Below are 15,637 nucleotides of genomic sequence, written 5' to 3' on the forward strand. Positions count from 1 at the left end.
GTTCTCTGTAAATTAATGTGTTTTACTTAAGTTTTTTCACATATTTTTTATATACATGTACCATTACCACATGTCTTTTGCTGTGCTAAGTTGATTTAATTTATAAACTGTATTCAGTTTCAATTAATTGTCTATACAACATAATATTATAATGTCCATTATCATAAGCTTCTTTACACATTTAATATCTTTGACTGCTACATATCTTTTTAAGGTAACACACTTATAATAACTTTTCCATGAATGTTTGGTTTTTCATATTGTTCTTTTTAGACGAACTGATTATGCGTTCTGATTAGGAAGCGAAACGTCTTCAATAAATAGATAAAGTAGCCACCTTCTTTGTCTTTTATTTCTCCACTTTGACCGAAAAACCTACCACTCTTCGAGTGTTCCTTAATATATATTGTTACACAGTTACCTTGTGAAATAAAAAGAGATGAAACTCGTAGAGGTGAGAAATAATCGGAAAAACCTATAATTTATATTACATTACATTACCACTATCGATAGTCTCACACCTTTAGACGTTAGATTCGAGCTAAATCACCTGGGTCATAATTATTATGAGTAACGTCGAATGTGTGACGTATTTCCATTTTTTAATTTCGCATAAAGTAAAAACTGATTGACCACAATAAAGCAAAAATGTGAATAAAATAATTTAATTAATAGTGATTATTTAATCTAAACTTTTAAATTATTAATCAAGAATAATTTCTACTATGATTTGAGGAGTTTCATAAACTCTTGTCATGGAATAATTATAAATCCTTTGTGGATTAGTGGTAAGAATTCGACATTGCGACACAGACATCGCAGACGATTAGAGTTCAAAACCCACATGTGGTTTTCTTTTTTTTTAATTTGAAATTATGCAAAGATCGTTTTGCTTTGAATCACTAAACATTTATGTCAGTCGTTACTAATATTAGAAGTATTTAAAGTTAAAACAAATAATCTTATTGACAAAACAGTATCGTCGTACTTTTGAAAATAAAGTAAAAATTCTTCAAAATTAAAAGAACTTTTAAAGAATGTTTAAATAAGTAAAAATTCTACAAAAATAAAAAAATATTGTAAATAAACGTATTTACAATATGTTCAAATAAGCTTTCATTAGCAGCAGAACAATAACCTAAACTGTCACTAAAGAATTATAAAAGTCTGATGTATCAGAGTTCAAGGCACGATGTTCTCATCGTTATATCTCTCATATAGTTTGGACTTGATATATCCCCACATAAAAAATCACAAGGTGCAAGATCGGGTGATCTCGCAGGCCAAAAAATATCTCCGTGGCCACTAATTGATCGATTAGGAAAAGTCGCACTGAGATATTCACTGACGATGCTAGAATTATGTCAGGACAACCATCGTGTTGAAACCATATGGAATCGAAAGGTATTGGTAAATTACGAAGGGCTGGGACAATTTCATTTTGCAGAAGTTCCAAGAATTTCCGCCTAGTCAACATACCGTCTATAAAAAATGGACCAATGACATGATTCCCTATTATGCCTCCCCAAACATTTACTTTTCGAAGACGCTGGGTATGAGCGACATAAATCTGACGAGGATTTCCTCGAGACCAATAATACCTAGCATTGATTGAATTGTGACGACCATGCAATGAAAACGTACATTCATCGGTGAACAAAACGTTCTCTGAAAAATGTTCATCTTAATGTGACATTTCCATTGCAATTTGACAAAATTCTAAACGTCTATATTGATCCCCAGGGAATTGTTCGTTGGATTTATGAAGTTTATAGGGACGTTATCGATATCTTTACAAAATTTCACCTACTCTAAATCTTAGAATTCCACATTGTTCTCCAAAACGAGATGTTGATTGGGTAGGATTTTGCTCAATACTTGCACAAATCAAAGTGTCCCTTAGTTCCAAATCTGGATTTACCTCCCTTCGTCTGCGAACTCCTCTTGGAGCGAACACGGATCCATAAGTAAAAAAATTACGTATAATAGACTGAATTGTTGATCGTGCTGGAGCCAGCATATTTGGAAACATATTTACAAATTGTTGTCTAATCTTGTTGTTTGATAATACATTCACATGCCAAACAACAATTTGCATTTTTTCCTCGACCGTTAAAATCCTTTTTACGAATTGTTTTTTCAATAAAAAGTTTCTGTTTACTGTAAAAAACACTTCTCGATGTGTTATTATTTGATAACTTGAAGGCTTGATGATGTGGTTAGCTATAAAACAGGTAGCTGTTCGCGTGCATCCATTACCGAAAATCATTACCTGTACAGAGGAATTGATATTAACACTGAGAATTTAGTTATGGATTTGACATTAAACAGTCTTCAATGGATTATTTTCCATTCACAACTGAAGACTGTAAAACTGGAATTGAATTTGGAATATTTTGTATGTCTATTTTATAACATTGGAATAAGAATAAATTGTAAATAATGAGTTTTTCGAAAACTTGTTACCTAATATGTATCATATTTTCTATTATTTTTGATTGAGTAAAACAAAAATTTTACCCTTGGTGTGAATTGAACCCTAGTCTTCTTGTCAATAGACAACGTCTCTAACTATTACGCCAATTCCACATACAACAATTGTCTTCGGACTGAACATACCTATTTAGTTTAGTCAAATATTTTAGTTGAGTTATTTTTTATTATTAAATAAACTTAAAGATTTATAATTTAAAATCACTACTAATTAATTTTTTTTACTATAATATATCTTAATATATTTAATCATTTATTCTAACATCAGAAATTATTAAAATAAAATATTTTCGAGGTCATCCGTATAATTATGACTGAAGTCAAATAGACACGTCTAATAACTAGCCTTATCTCGTACTATCTCACAACTTAATCTGTCTTCTATCCGTTCCGCTATTTTGCCGGGTGGTAAGACACTCATCACTGTATATATATATATATATATATATATATATATATATATATATATATATATATATATGTGTGTGTGTGTGTGTGTGTATGTGTGTGAAAGTTTTGAATAAAAATGTTCTGACATCTGACATTCTATTATATCACATACGAGTATAAATATTAAAAATTTATTTTTTATTGACAAGCTTTAATAACAATATTGTCAGAGAATAAAAATTTTACAATTCTTACAACGGAAAAAGAAGAAAATACAATTCCAATTACATATGTATAAATATGTAAATATAAAGTATATAAATATGTAAATATAAAATATTACGGAAATTAGTTTATCTTTCATTTTATTCATTTTAATTTTATTAAAATTAAATTAAATTTAAATTTATTGCGCATTCAATTTTCTTGAATATTGTTTGATAATTTATTAATAGGCCAGTAAATGACCGTTCACCACCGAATTGCATGAAAATTTTGAGATTCTACCTTCCATTTCACTTTTGGACTTGTGCCGTCGGTTGCTTTTTGTTTTTTATAGGTGAAAAATATTTATATTAGAGAAAATTGTAAATTAAAGTAAGTAATTAATTCAAATGATCTTAATTAATAAAGTAAATGAATATCAATTAATATTAAATAACATTTTTAAGATTTTATCAGAGTTTAACTACTAAATCTGACTCACTAGATTAGTTATAATTACAACAATGTCATTGAATACCTTGCCTCCACTGATTTGCATGGAAATTTGGATTTAGGTTGAACTTATCCTCCACTTCAAAATTGGACTTGTGCCGTTGGTCCTTTTTATTTTTTAGGGGTGAAAACGACCCCTATTATAAAAAATATATAATTGTAAATTCAAGCAATTTGGAATTATTTAATTATACAGTGACATTTAATTTAGATTTATTTACTGTTTTCATTTTTTATTACATAGTTGTTACCCTTATAAAAACCACCCCTTGCGAAAAACTTGTTTTTTGTTTTTTAATTAAAACTATAAATACAATGATTATTTTAATCAAAATATTATAAATTTTTTTTATTTCAACTTAAAAAACAAACCTTATTAGTTTTTAAGGATGGTTGAAAGTATGTCTATGCCTTAATAGCACATTATGTGTATCTTACAATGCTCCAGGATATGCGTTCTGATATCTCCTAAAATATGTGATGAAGTTTTTGAGGCTTTAAATAGGATGAAGAAAGGTATGGCAGTACGACATCATGAAATACCTATGGAGGTTTGAAAGGCTCTATGAGAAAAAGGCGTTAATGTATTGTCGCAAATGATAAGTAGGATATATGAGTAAGAAAAGATGTCCAATGCATGGAGGGAGAGCGTGATGATATTGCTATAGAAAGATAAAAGGGACATTCATTACTGCAAGAACTATAAAGAGATAAAGGCACAAACAATAAAAATTTGGGAATAACTGTAGAGCTAACGTTAAGGAGGGAAACATCGATAGGAGAAGAACAGATTGAGTTTATGTCAGGGGAGGAGGACAACGGATACCTTGTTTGCTTTGGGACAGTTGATAGAGAAGTAAAGCGAGAAGAGAAAGGGGCTCGATTTGGTATTCATCGGTCTTCAGAAGGCGTACGATATATATGAGACAAAAATGGGCCCCTGAGAAAAATATAAAGCTCATGAAGAATATGTATGAGCGGGCGTACCCCAAAGTAAGGACTTTTGTCGGATTGACCCAAAGTTTTTCAGTGATGGTTGGTTTACATCAAGGTTCTTCACTGAGTTACTACCTATTTAATCTTATTACGGATGTACTGAGAAAGAAGGTAAGGGAGGGGGCTCGTTGGTCAATTCTCTTGCGGATGATATCGCATTAGTGTAGGAAAGCATAGAAATGTTGAAGGCGCAGTTGTAGAGTTGGAGAAGGGCTATTGAAGAAGGAGTTCGCAGGTCGGTGTGGTTGGGAGAAATAGCAATGGTTGTGGATATAGTTAGGAAGAAACTATAATGAATAGAAAAACTTAAATACCTTAAATACCCTGGCTTATACTGTGACGTCAGGGAGTTTCTACATCATCCTTAAGTTAATGTCCACTATCCTATTAAATGTTATTCCATAGAAGTATGGAGCGTCTTCCTTCCTTTGGATAGTTCCTTTGGGTACTATGTAAAGTGTTATTATTTGAAGTGTGTTTTCCCCTTTCAAACGGATTAAGGTGGATTATGATAAATAAAACTTCAAAGATTCGAAGGTGCAATGGTAACACCAGCTACAGAGTTAGGTGTGAGGCAGTAAACCTTAAGTGCTGGGGACTCTTGGCATGGAAGCCCCAGTAGGTCGCTGCTAAGAACCGAGACCGGGCCAGGGTCTGGTGATCAACAGATGCCGATTGCTTGAAAATCACCCGTATTTATACATTTGAGTTCCTACTCACAAAGTAGGGGAGAGGGGGAATTCTCAAGACAATCTGCTAATAGTAGATTGGTAATATTTTAATAGTCAATAGTAAATTATTATTACTTTCATTGCCCAGGGCCCTAGCTAGCGTACGGCGGCAATACATAACGAAAAATGGTACACTAGAACGAGAAATTATCCACTGGATACAGGCTGACTGTATCATGCAAAAAGGATTAAAAAAAAGATGGAGGAAGTCAAAATGAAAATGTTGAGTAACGGTGGATGTTGAGTAAGACTAAAAACTACAAGATCAGGAACGTCGTCATTAGGGGTGACTACAGACGCAAAAAAGTTTCAACAACAAATACTGCAATGGTTTGATCACTTTAGATGTTGAAATAAGAACCATGTGGGACGAAAGATAAAGCTGTTAAAAGTTGAGGGAAAAAGAGAAAAAGGAAAATCGAGGAGGAACTGGAACTGGACTGTGTGACAGAGGATTTATGAGAGGTAGAACTTTAAAAGAAAAAGACACGCTGGACAGAAATGGATGGCGAAGAAGGGTAAGGAATAATGACCACTGAAAAGGGTAATGCTCTTAAATAAATATAAATAAAAATACTTCATAATGGTGGTTTTTCACTGTCTAATCGTATATAGTCATTGGAAATATACAATTTAGCTTTGATTAACTTAGCATGCATTACGATTTAAATTTTTTTTATCTTTAAATGACTTTATTAAAACATTATTTTAACCAATGAGAATTTTGGTAAAAATTGTCCCTTGGTGTGATTTTTATTATCATTTTATGTATTTATGGTTTAATAAAGAATATTATACTACAAGCTCTGTAGGATTTGCTACTTTTATACTTTAAGACCGACAAAAAATGTAGGACAAGGCTTACAATATAAAATTTACTCTGTTATGTTGTTGAAAATGCTTTTATGACGAAATTTTAATTACATTATATTAAGTGTAGCACTTAAGTACATAAAAAAGATATTTATTATTAAATAAATGGATATAAGTATTTATTATTTAGCCTCTGAGTTTTTTAGTAAAATAAGTCAATATTTGCAATAAACGTCAAAGATAACAAATTATAATAAAAAAAATAAGCATTAGCATTAAGTATATATAATTTACTGTTACAGGAAAGTTACACCGGATTACAAAATATCGTGCCTACTTTAACCATGGTACTCAAATTACATCTTCACAAGTGTGTCTTTAATGTTTTCTTCGATTATTACTTTCAAGTGGATACAGTATACACATTGCAGAATATGTTCTTCCCAAATATGTTTGTTTATTGTAAAAAAGAAGTTTTAGACGTTGTGGTTTGTGGCATCTTCTTCTTCAAGTGCCATCTTCGTTCCGAAGGTTGGCGATCATCAGGGCTATACGTATTTTCGAAACTGCTGACCGAAACAATTCGTTGCTGCTACAGCTATACCATTCCCGTAGATTCTTTAGCCAGGAGTTTCGTCTTCTTCCTATGGACCTTTTTCCTGCTATTTTCCCTTGCATAATTATTCGAAGCAGTTCATATCTTTCGCCTCTTGTAATGTGTCCCAAGTATTGCAGTTTTCGTTTTTTGATCGTAAATATGATTTCCTTTTCTTTATTCATTCTTCTCAAGACCTCGACATTTGTGACTCTCTCGGTCCATGATATTCTCAGGATTCTGCGATACATCCACAGTTCAAATGCCTCTAATTTTTTGGTATCAATCTTTTTCAACGTCCATGACTCCATTCCGTAGAACAGCACAGAAAGTACGTAACATTTCATCAGGCGAAGTTTCATTTCAAAGCTCAAATCTCTTCCGCAGTGAACACTCTCTTCATTTTAGTGAATATGGATCTGGCTTTTTCTATTCTTATTTTGATTTCTGCTGAGCTATCGTTGTCTTCATTTATAAAAGTGCCTAAATATTTGTATTTGCTAACTCGATCGATAATTTCATTGTGTAAATATAAATTTTGGACATTTTGTGTTGATTTCGATATTACCATAAATTTAGTTTTCTTTATGTTCAAAGATAGTCCATATTCTTCGCTGCAGTCTGCTATCTTATTCACCAATGTCTGTAGCTCTTCAAGTGTTTCTGCGATCAGAACGGTGTCGTCGGCAAATCTCAGATTGTTTAATCTAACACCATTTATTTTAATACCTACGGATTGCTCAGAGAGTGTTCTATTCATTACGTCTTCGGAATAGAGATTAAACAGGGTTGGTGACAGTATACACCCTTGTCTCTTCTTCTTCTTTAGATGCAAATCCACTAATGGATGTTAGCGATCACATTTTCCATTAATTCTCTATTTCTTGCAATATGTATCAGAGATTGTATGTCGTTAATCCCTGTCCATTGCCTTATGTTTCGGAGCCAGGACATTTTCTTGCGTCCCATTTCTCTCTTGCCTTCAATTTTACCCTCGATTATAAGTTGGAGGAACTGGTATTTTTCATTTCGCATGATGTGACCTAGATACGCCGTTTTCCTTTTCTTGATGGTTTCGAAAAGTTGGCGTTCTTGGTTTATTCTTTTAAGGACATCTATATTTGTGATTTTCGCTGTCCATGGTATTTTTAGGATACGGCGATAGAGCCACATTTCGAAAGCTTCTAATCTGTTTATATCCCTCGTTTTGAGTGTCCAGCCCTCTACGCCATATAGCAGCACTGACCACACGTAGCACTTAGTAAACCTTAGTCTCAGTTGAAGATCGAACTCTGAACAAGTCAGTACCTTCTTGAATTTTACGAAAGCTTGTCGAGCTTGCTCAATGCGACATTTTACTTCCCTGTCCGATGCCCAGTCTTCAAAAAGCCACGATCCCAGGTATTTAAATTGACTCACTCTTTCAATGGACTTAGTATTCAGTGTTATGGTGGAGTTTTCAAGTGCATCCAAGTTTCTGGAGATGATCATAAATTTGGTTTTTTTGGTATTAATCTCTAATCCCATTCGCTTACTGTATTCTCCGATTATAGTGACAAGTTGTTAAAGATCGACTATGTTGTCACAAATTAAGACACCATCATCAGCATATCGTATGTTGTTGATCAGTACTCCATTCACTTTGATTCCCATCTTTGCATCCTCCAGAGACTCTTGAAATATGGCTTCCGAATAAATGTTAAATAAAAGAGGGGAAAGCACACATCCCTGTCGAACGCCCCTTCTTATATGTATGGGTTTGGATATAGAATTGTCTATTTTTAACTGTGCCGTTTGATGCCAGTACAAGTTTTCAATGCATCTTATGTCTTTTTGGTCTATATCAACTTTCTTGAGGATCTGCATTAACTTGTGGTGTTGGACACGATCAAACGCTTTTTGGTAATCTAAAAAGCATAGGAACACATCCTTCTTCTGATCGTAACAATTTTGGACCAGCACCTGTGTTGCTACTATTGCTTCTCGTGTTCCTAAACCTTGCCTAAACCCGAACTGGGAGTCACTGATGTCCCATTCACATTTTTTGTATACTCTTTGATGTAGTATTTTTAAGAATATCTTTAAAGTGTGACTCATCAGGCTAATGAGTCTGTGATCCTCACATGTTTTTGCATTGACTTTCTTGGGCAGGGGAATAAAGGTAGAGCGTAACCACTGTTGAGGATAGCAGCCAGTTTCATAAATTGTCGCTGATGACCCTTGTCTCACACCTCGCTTTATTTCAATTTCTTCAGTGGTATTATTCTCTACTCTCACTACTGCTTTCTGATTGTAGTACATATTTGCTATTAGTCGGATGTCTCGTTTATCTAAATTCTTTTCTGTCAGGAGTCTGATTAGGTGATCATGCCGCACTTTATCAAAGGCCTTGTTGTAATCTATGAAACACATGAATACATCTTGATTTGTGACAAGACATCTTTGAGACATAACGTTCAGTGCAAACAACGCCTATCTTGTTCCAAGTCCATTTCGGAATCCAAACTGGGTATTATTGATGTCCATTTCCAGTTTTCTGTGTACTCTAGAGTGTATAATTTTCAGAAATATTTTCAGTACATGGCTCATCAGACTGATTGTACGGTAATCACTGCATTGTTTGGCATTTATCTTTTTTGGTATAGTAACAAAGGTGGATAAAAGCCATTCTTGTGGTATTTTTCCTGATGTATAAATGCTATTGAAAAGTTTAACTAAAATGTGAATCGAGTCTTTTTCTATTAGTTTAAGGATTTCCGTTGGTATTTCATCTGGACCTGGAGCTTTACCATTTTTCATTCTTTTTAGTGCGTACATTACTTCTTCTTCCGTTATTTCTGGACCTTCGTCTCCTTGTATGTTACTTAGCTCAGATTGTTGTCTATCATCTGCAAAGAGTTCTTCAATGGTTCAATGGTTTGTGGCATAAGCATGAGAAAATACTGCCACGATAGTTGTGCTAGGAAATCTGGAGCAATGAAAGAAAAGAAAATTTCATCTTTTAAACCAAATGAAATTACCGAGTTTTAAAAATTATTTCAGAAGACAATGAAGGGTATGCCTTTTTTAAATAGTAAATGTGATTTTCTCATGCTGAAAAACCAAAGTGCAAACTACAGAAACTGCGAGATATGAAGAAAAAAATATTCAAATAAAAACAAATGGCACACATGTGCTCATAAATGTAAATACAAAAAGGCCTGGTAAAGGGACGTTTATTAAGTATTGTCTTGATTTTTTTTCAATTGTATTTAAATGGATACAAAGATTGATGGATACAAACGACAATGGTCAAAGATTAATAGATTTTTGCGAGGCACATTCTTTGAAAATATTAAATGGTTTCTTCCCCCATAAGAATATACATAAATTTATATGGACGCAGCCTACCAGGAATTTAAAATCAATAATTGACTATTTCATTCATCGTAAAGATTCTAAACTAAAAACAAAGGACGTGAAGGTGTTTAGAGGGGCAGAATGTGGAAGTGACCACCATATGATTATTGCAAAAGTAATGGTGACATTTAAGGGAGAACAATCAAGTCACAAAAATGATGAAGTAACAGACATAAGAACAACCATAGAAAACATAAAATATAACCTGGAAAGCTTTAAACAAGATTCGACAAAGTTCTTATATAAAACTAGAATAGCTCAGAAAATAAAAAATATAGAAACAAAGGACTTAGACCCTGGAAGTCTGTATGAGGTATTAAAAAAATATATTCATGAAGCGGCAAATGAAGCACTGGGAAAAGTTGAAAATCGGAAAAAAGGAAAACCTGAATGGTTGTCAACGGAACTAGAAGAGAAAGTTCTCAAGAAAAAACAAGCATATCACATATGGCTTCAATCCAAAGATCCTCAAGACAGAGAAATATACGCTAAATGGAATAGAGAAGTTAAAAAAGACGTGGATAAGGCGAAAAATATAAACTATGAGGCTAAGTGTGATGAACTGGACAGATTTATGGGTGGAACAAAAGTGGCGCAAGCTTGGAAAACATTAAAACAGTTTAGGAAAAATGAGAAAAATGAAGACAACATTTCTCTCATAAAGTTAAATGAATGGGAAGAATATTATACGAAACTGCTGAAAGAGGATAGAGTAGAGTACAGATGGGAAAATATAAGGTAATTAATAGACAACAGAGACGAAAGGCAGGAAATCCCTATAATAACATTATCTGAATTGACGGAAACCTTAAAAGAGGTTAAAAACGGAAAAGCCGCAGGGCCTGGAGACATTCCCATAGAGCTGGTTAAATATGGGCCGACTGCACTTTTAGAATTAATAGTAGACCTTTTCAATAAATGTATGTGTGGAGACCAGGAAATTCCTAAAGATTGGAATAAATCTTATATAAGCTCCATATATAAGAGAGGGAATAAAAGGGAATAAAAGAGACTGTTCCAATTATAGAGGTATTAGTGTGACGAGCTCTGTGGGCCGGTTGTACGGCAGAATGTTAAAGAAGAGGGTTGAAAGACAGATACAAGATATTGAAGAACAAAGCGGCTTTCGTACCGGGAGATCCTGCCTTGATAATATATTTATCCTACGACAAATAATTGAAAAGCGTGTCGAAAGAAGTAGAGGGACCCATTTGGTATTTATAGACCTTGAGAAAGCATATGATAGTGTCCCGTTAAAGAAAATGTTTGAGGTCTTCAAAAGGTCCGGATTGGATTCGACGTATATCCGAGCGATATATAAATTGTACGAAAATGCAGTTAGTTGTGTAAAAATTGGAACCAGAACCTCAAATGAATTTAAAGTCACTAAAGGCCTAAAGCAAGGATGCTGTTTGTCACCGACACTCTTTAAAATATACGTCCAAGAAGCAGTGAGGAATTGGAGAAATAAATGTAGATTTATGGGCATCGAAGTGGGAATAGAAACTCTGTATACATTGTTGTTTGCAGATGATCACGTGGTAGTTGCAACCGATGAGGAAGATATAAATTATATGAATCGAAAATTATTTGAGGAATATGCCAAATGGGGGCTTACTGTAAACATAAGCAAAACAGAATATTTAAAAATTGGAGGAAACACCACAGATCTGAGGCTTGAAAACGCAGTCATAAAAGGCTGCAACCAGTATACATATCTAGGAAGCATCATATCAGCAGATGGCAGAGTTAAGATAGATGTACAAAACCGAAAAAATGCATCCGAATACTGAATTCATTACTGTGGTCTAATAAAATAAAGATGCATACCAAACTTCGCGTATACAGAGCAATTGTAGAACCAATTACCACATATGGTACCGAATGTTGGACGATGACAAAGAATGAACGAGATAAAGTAGACGTTGTGGAAATGGATTATCTTAGAAGGTCATGTCGAGTATCGAGAATGGAAAGAATCAGGAATGAGGAAATACGAAACCGTACAGGAATTAGAGATACTCTTTCAGATAGAATACAAGGAAGGCAATTACAATGGTATGGTCACGTGATGAGAATGGAGGAGGAACGGTGGCCAAAGAAAGCCTTAATGTATGTTCCGCCAGAAAGAAGGAAAAGGGGAAGACCACCAAATTCCTGGAGAAGAGAAATTACAAAAACAATGCAATCTAGAGGCTTAGAAGAGGGAGATTGGAGAGATAGGAAAAGATGGAGGCTGAAATGCGGGAAGCGGCAATCGCCGTAGGACCCCCGTTATATGATGATGATGATTTAAATGGAAATTTGATAGATGGTTGAGTATACATACGTCATAATTTCAATCACAATCTTTTTTTGTTTATCTGACTTTGTCAATATGTACTTGTGTCTTTGTTGTACTGTCTGTAGCGAAAATCGAGGCCACTCAGCACGATGACGATGGTAGATATAATCCAGTCACTCGGGCTATTCACCTACCAATTGTGTTAGACTGAACCCATTCACTTGAAATTTGGTAAATGGGTGGGAAAGTGCTCAGATAACAAAAGTTATATAACGCCGATGTGTGCTTTTGCCGCAGGGGTAGTTGACACCCATTCTCGGGGGTGAAAATTCTTTTGCTCAAAATAATTACCGGAATCGATAGAAGATTAAATTCTAAGAAACTTTTATTCTCTATATTTTTTTTTCAAAAAGTCAACACTTGCTTTGAGCTTGAAATAGTATGCAAAACGAAATAAAGCTTTTGAAAAAAATTGGAGACATCACCGATTTAAATGTACGTCTTGGTGTAAATACCCCCTGTTTCGAGTACTTAAAACTCTCTTTGGCGCTCTTACATATCTAAAGTACGCATAATAGTTATGTAGATTACTACGTCGGCACCAAAAAAGAATACTGAAAACTTCGGTTTCTTATCAGCTTTTGTTCATTCTTGTATGTAGGCTTTAAAGCCTGCTTCTTCTTCAATATTAGACTCCTAATTTGTATAAATTATCACACTACCTTTTTCTTGGTCTGCCAATACTTCTTCGTCCATTTGGTGACTTCTCTCGTGCTATTTGTACTATCCTATCCTCTGTCATTATATTAATGTGTTCAATCCACTCCTGTTTCCGTTTTATCACCCATCCATTTATGTCTTATATATGGTGCATGGCGTTCTTATGTTTTCGCTTCTCTTTCTATCCAACAGACTTTTCTGCTGCAATTGCTGCTTTATAGATTGTTGTTTTTGTGTCTTGTCTTAGGTGTTTGTTCTTTGTTGTGTCATTAAGAGATCCCGCCGGTTTACTTGCTTTTAAGCTTTGGTGTCGTACTTTTTCTTCAACATGTATTCCCAGATGTCTAAACCTTGCTTCCTGCTTTATTATTTTCCCATCAATTTCGATTTTACATCGTAGTGGGTATTTAGATGTTGTCATACATTTGGTTTCTTCTGCTGATATTATCATATTGTATTTCTTGGCTGTTATATTGAAGATCTGTATTAATCTTTGGAGCTCATCTTCTGTCTCGGCGATTAATTCAGCGTCGTCTGCATAACATAATATTTGGATTTCTTTGTTCCTTTGTTCCCCATTCTGTAACCATGACCTTTACGTACTGCTTGTATTATTTCGTCCATTATTATATTAAAGAGAACTGGGCTTTATGAGTCACCCTGTCTAACTTTGCTTTGTACTGGTATACACTGTGTTGTGTATACCAGTACAAAGCAAACTGTGCTGAGTACTTAGTTTTCCATTTATCTTTGCTTGTATTCGTTTTTGGAAGTAGATGTTTTCGATGGTTTGTATAATATTGATTGGTATGTTTTTTTTTATACAGTAGGTGTAAGACGTCTTCGATTTGGATTCAATCGGCAGCCTTTGTCAGGTTTATAAAATATATATACGCTGGTTTATTGTACTCGATGGCCTTTTCTGTGATATGTCTATAGTACAAATACGACGTCTATGCAGGATCTTTCGGATCTGAATCCTTATTGTTCATCTGATAAAGTTGTCAGTTTATTAATTTTGTTTGTTAGGACTTTGGTGGTAAGCTTAAGTGCGGTGTTCAGTACACATTGCACCCCTATAATTGTTGGGGTCTTAACTTACCGAGGCCGTTAAAGTGAATATTGGAAATATTATTTACTTTACTTAATATTTTTGAAATAAAGCAACACTTACCTATTGAAGACATTATTTTTCTAGTTGCTCCTACAGACAAATAGTTTCTCGAAATCAGATAATCCGCAAAGAAAGCAGCTAAAGTCCCTGTTAATAGTGTACAAATGTGTGGAAGTGATGATAATATTCCATTCTACAAAAAACAAACAATATTATGATATATAAATATATGATATGATATATATATATATATATATATATATATATATATATATATATATATATATATATATATATATATATATATATGTTCGGAAAGATTTCCGCGGTTAGTACAATTAAACTTAGAGCTAAGATTAATATTATTATAAAAATTAATATTAAACTCACCAGTCTTCCGGGTTGAACCGCGTCGATATCCATTTTGCCGAGCTTTCGACATCCTCTCTGATGTCTTCTTCAGGGCTTCCGAGGTCTCAGTCTCCCGAGCCCCCAGACACTACTACACTCACTAGTCACTTCTAGTCAGTAGTGAACTAGAAGTGACTAGTGAGTGTAGTAGTGTCTGGGGGCTCGGGAGACTGAGACCTCGGAAGCCCTGAAGAAGACATCAGAGAGGATGTCGAAAGCTCGGCAAAATGGATATCGACGCGGTTCAACCCGGAAGACTGGTGAGTTTAATATTAATTTTTATAATAATATTAATCTTAGCTCTAAGTTTAATATATATATATATATATATATATATATATATATATATATATATAACGTAGCGGGTAGATACGGGTTTTGCCTCTAAATACTTTTTTAGTTATTATCTATACCTTGTTTCCCTTACCATTCTAGCCAACAAGAATATAGAAAAAACCAGATGGAAAAAATCCGTAAGTTAAGGTGGAAGCTATCGTGCTAAAAACTGAATAGTCGCACGTCACGCAGTCACTAACGATGTTCTTGGGACACTGGGCGAAATATCATTGTATATTATCCTTGTTCCTCTAGGCGGGGCTCTATTGGTATCAACCAACGGTCCCCAGCTACTCGGGGGAATTAATATGAATACTCACCAACATGCAAGGCAAGCACGGTGTTTAAATGCCAAATGCCTGACCATTGTAAACCAACCCTACTCAAAGTGTGTCAAAAAGATAAACCTTAACATCGCTACAAATAATGCTTGGTTACTCTCTTCCAAGGAAAGATTCTAAGAAATGCAGGAAGAACTGTCAAAAGTGAATTTAGAAAAAAAAAAAATACATATTAAAAATGATAAATAAGAAGCAACCAAAGAAATGAACAAAACTAACTAATTTTCAGGAGTTCTAAAAATATATTAATAATTCATTGAAATACAGAAAAATAACAGACAAATATATTGAACAAAC

The 15,637-nt window shown here is 34.0% G+C and overlaps 2 protein-coding genes across 2 annotated transcripts in view; one reads left to right on the forward strand and one right to left on the reverse strand.

Moving 5' to 3' along the window:
* The window catches only part of tow (target of wingless repressor), a 552,940-nt gene that overhangs the window by 212,941 nt on the left and 324,362 nt on the right, over positions 1-15,637 (forward strand). The gene's annotated exons all lie outside the window — the stretch shown is intronic.
* LOC140435275 (putative inorganic phosphate cotransporter) overlaps positions 1-15,637 on the reverse strand; it is a 41,116-nt gene that overhangs the window by 8,791 nt on the left and 16,688 nt on the right. Inside the window, exon 6 of the mRNA XM_072524097.1 lies at positions 14,313-14,445. Coding sequence (XP_072380198.1) covers positions 14,313-14,445 — 133 coding nt within the window. The remainder of the gene's footprint in view (positions 1-14,312; positions 14,446-15,637) is intronic.

This window comes from Diabrotica undecimpunctata, chromosome 2 (assembly GCF_040954645.1).
Source record: "Diabrotica undecimpunctata isolate CICGRU chromosome 2, icDiaUnde3, whole genome shotgun sequence".
NCBI lineage: Eukaryota > Metazoa > Arthropoda > Insecta > Coleoptera > Chrysomelidae > Diabrotica > Diabrotica undecimpunctata.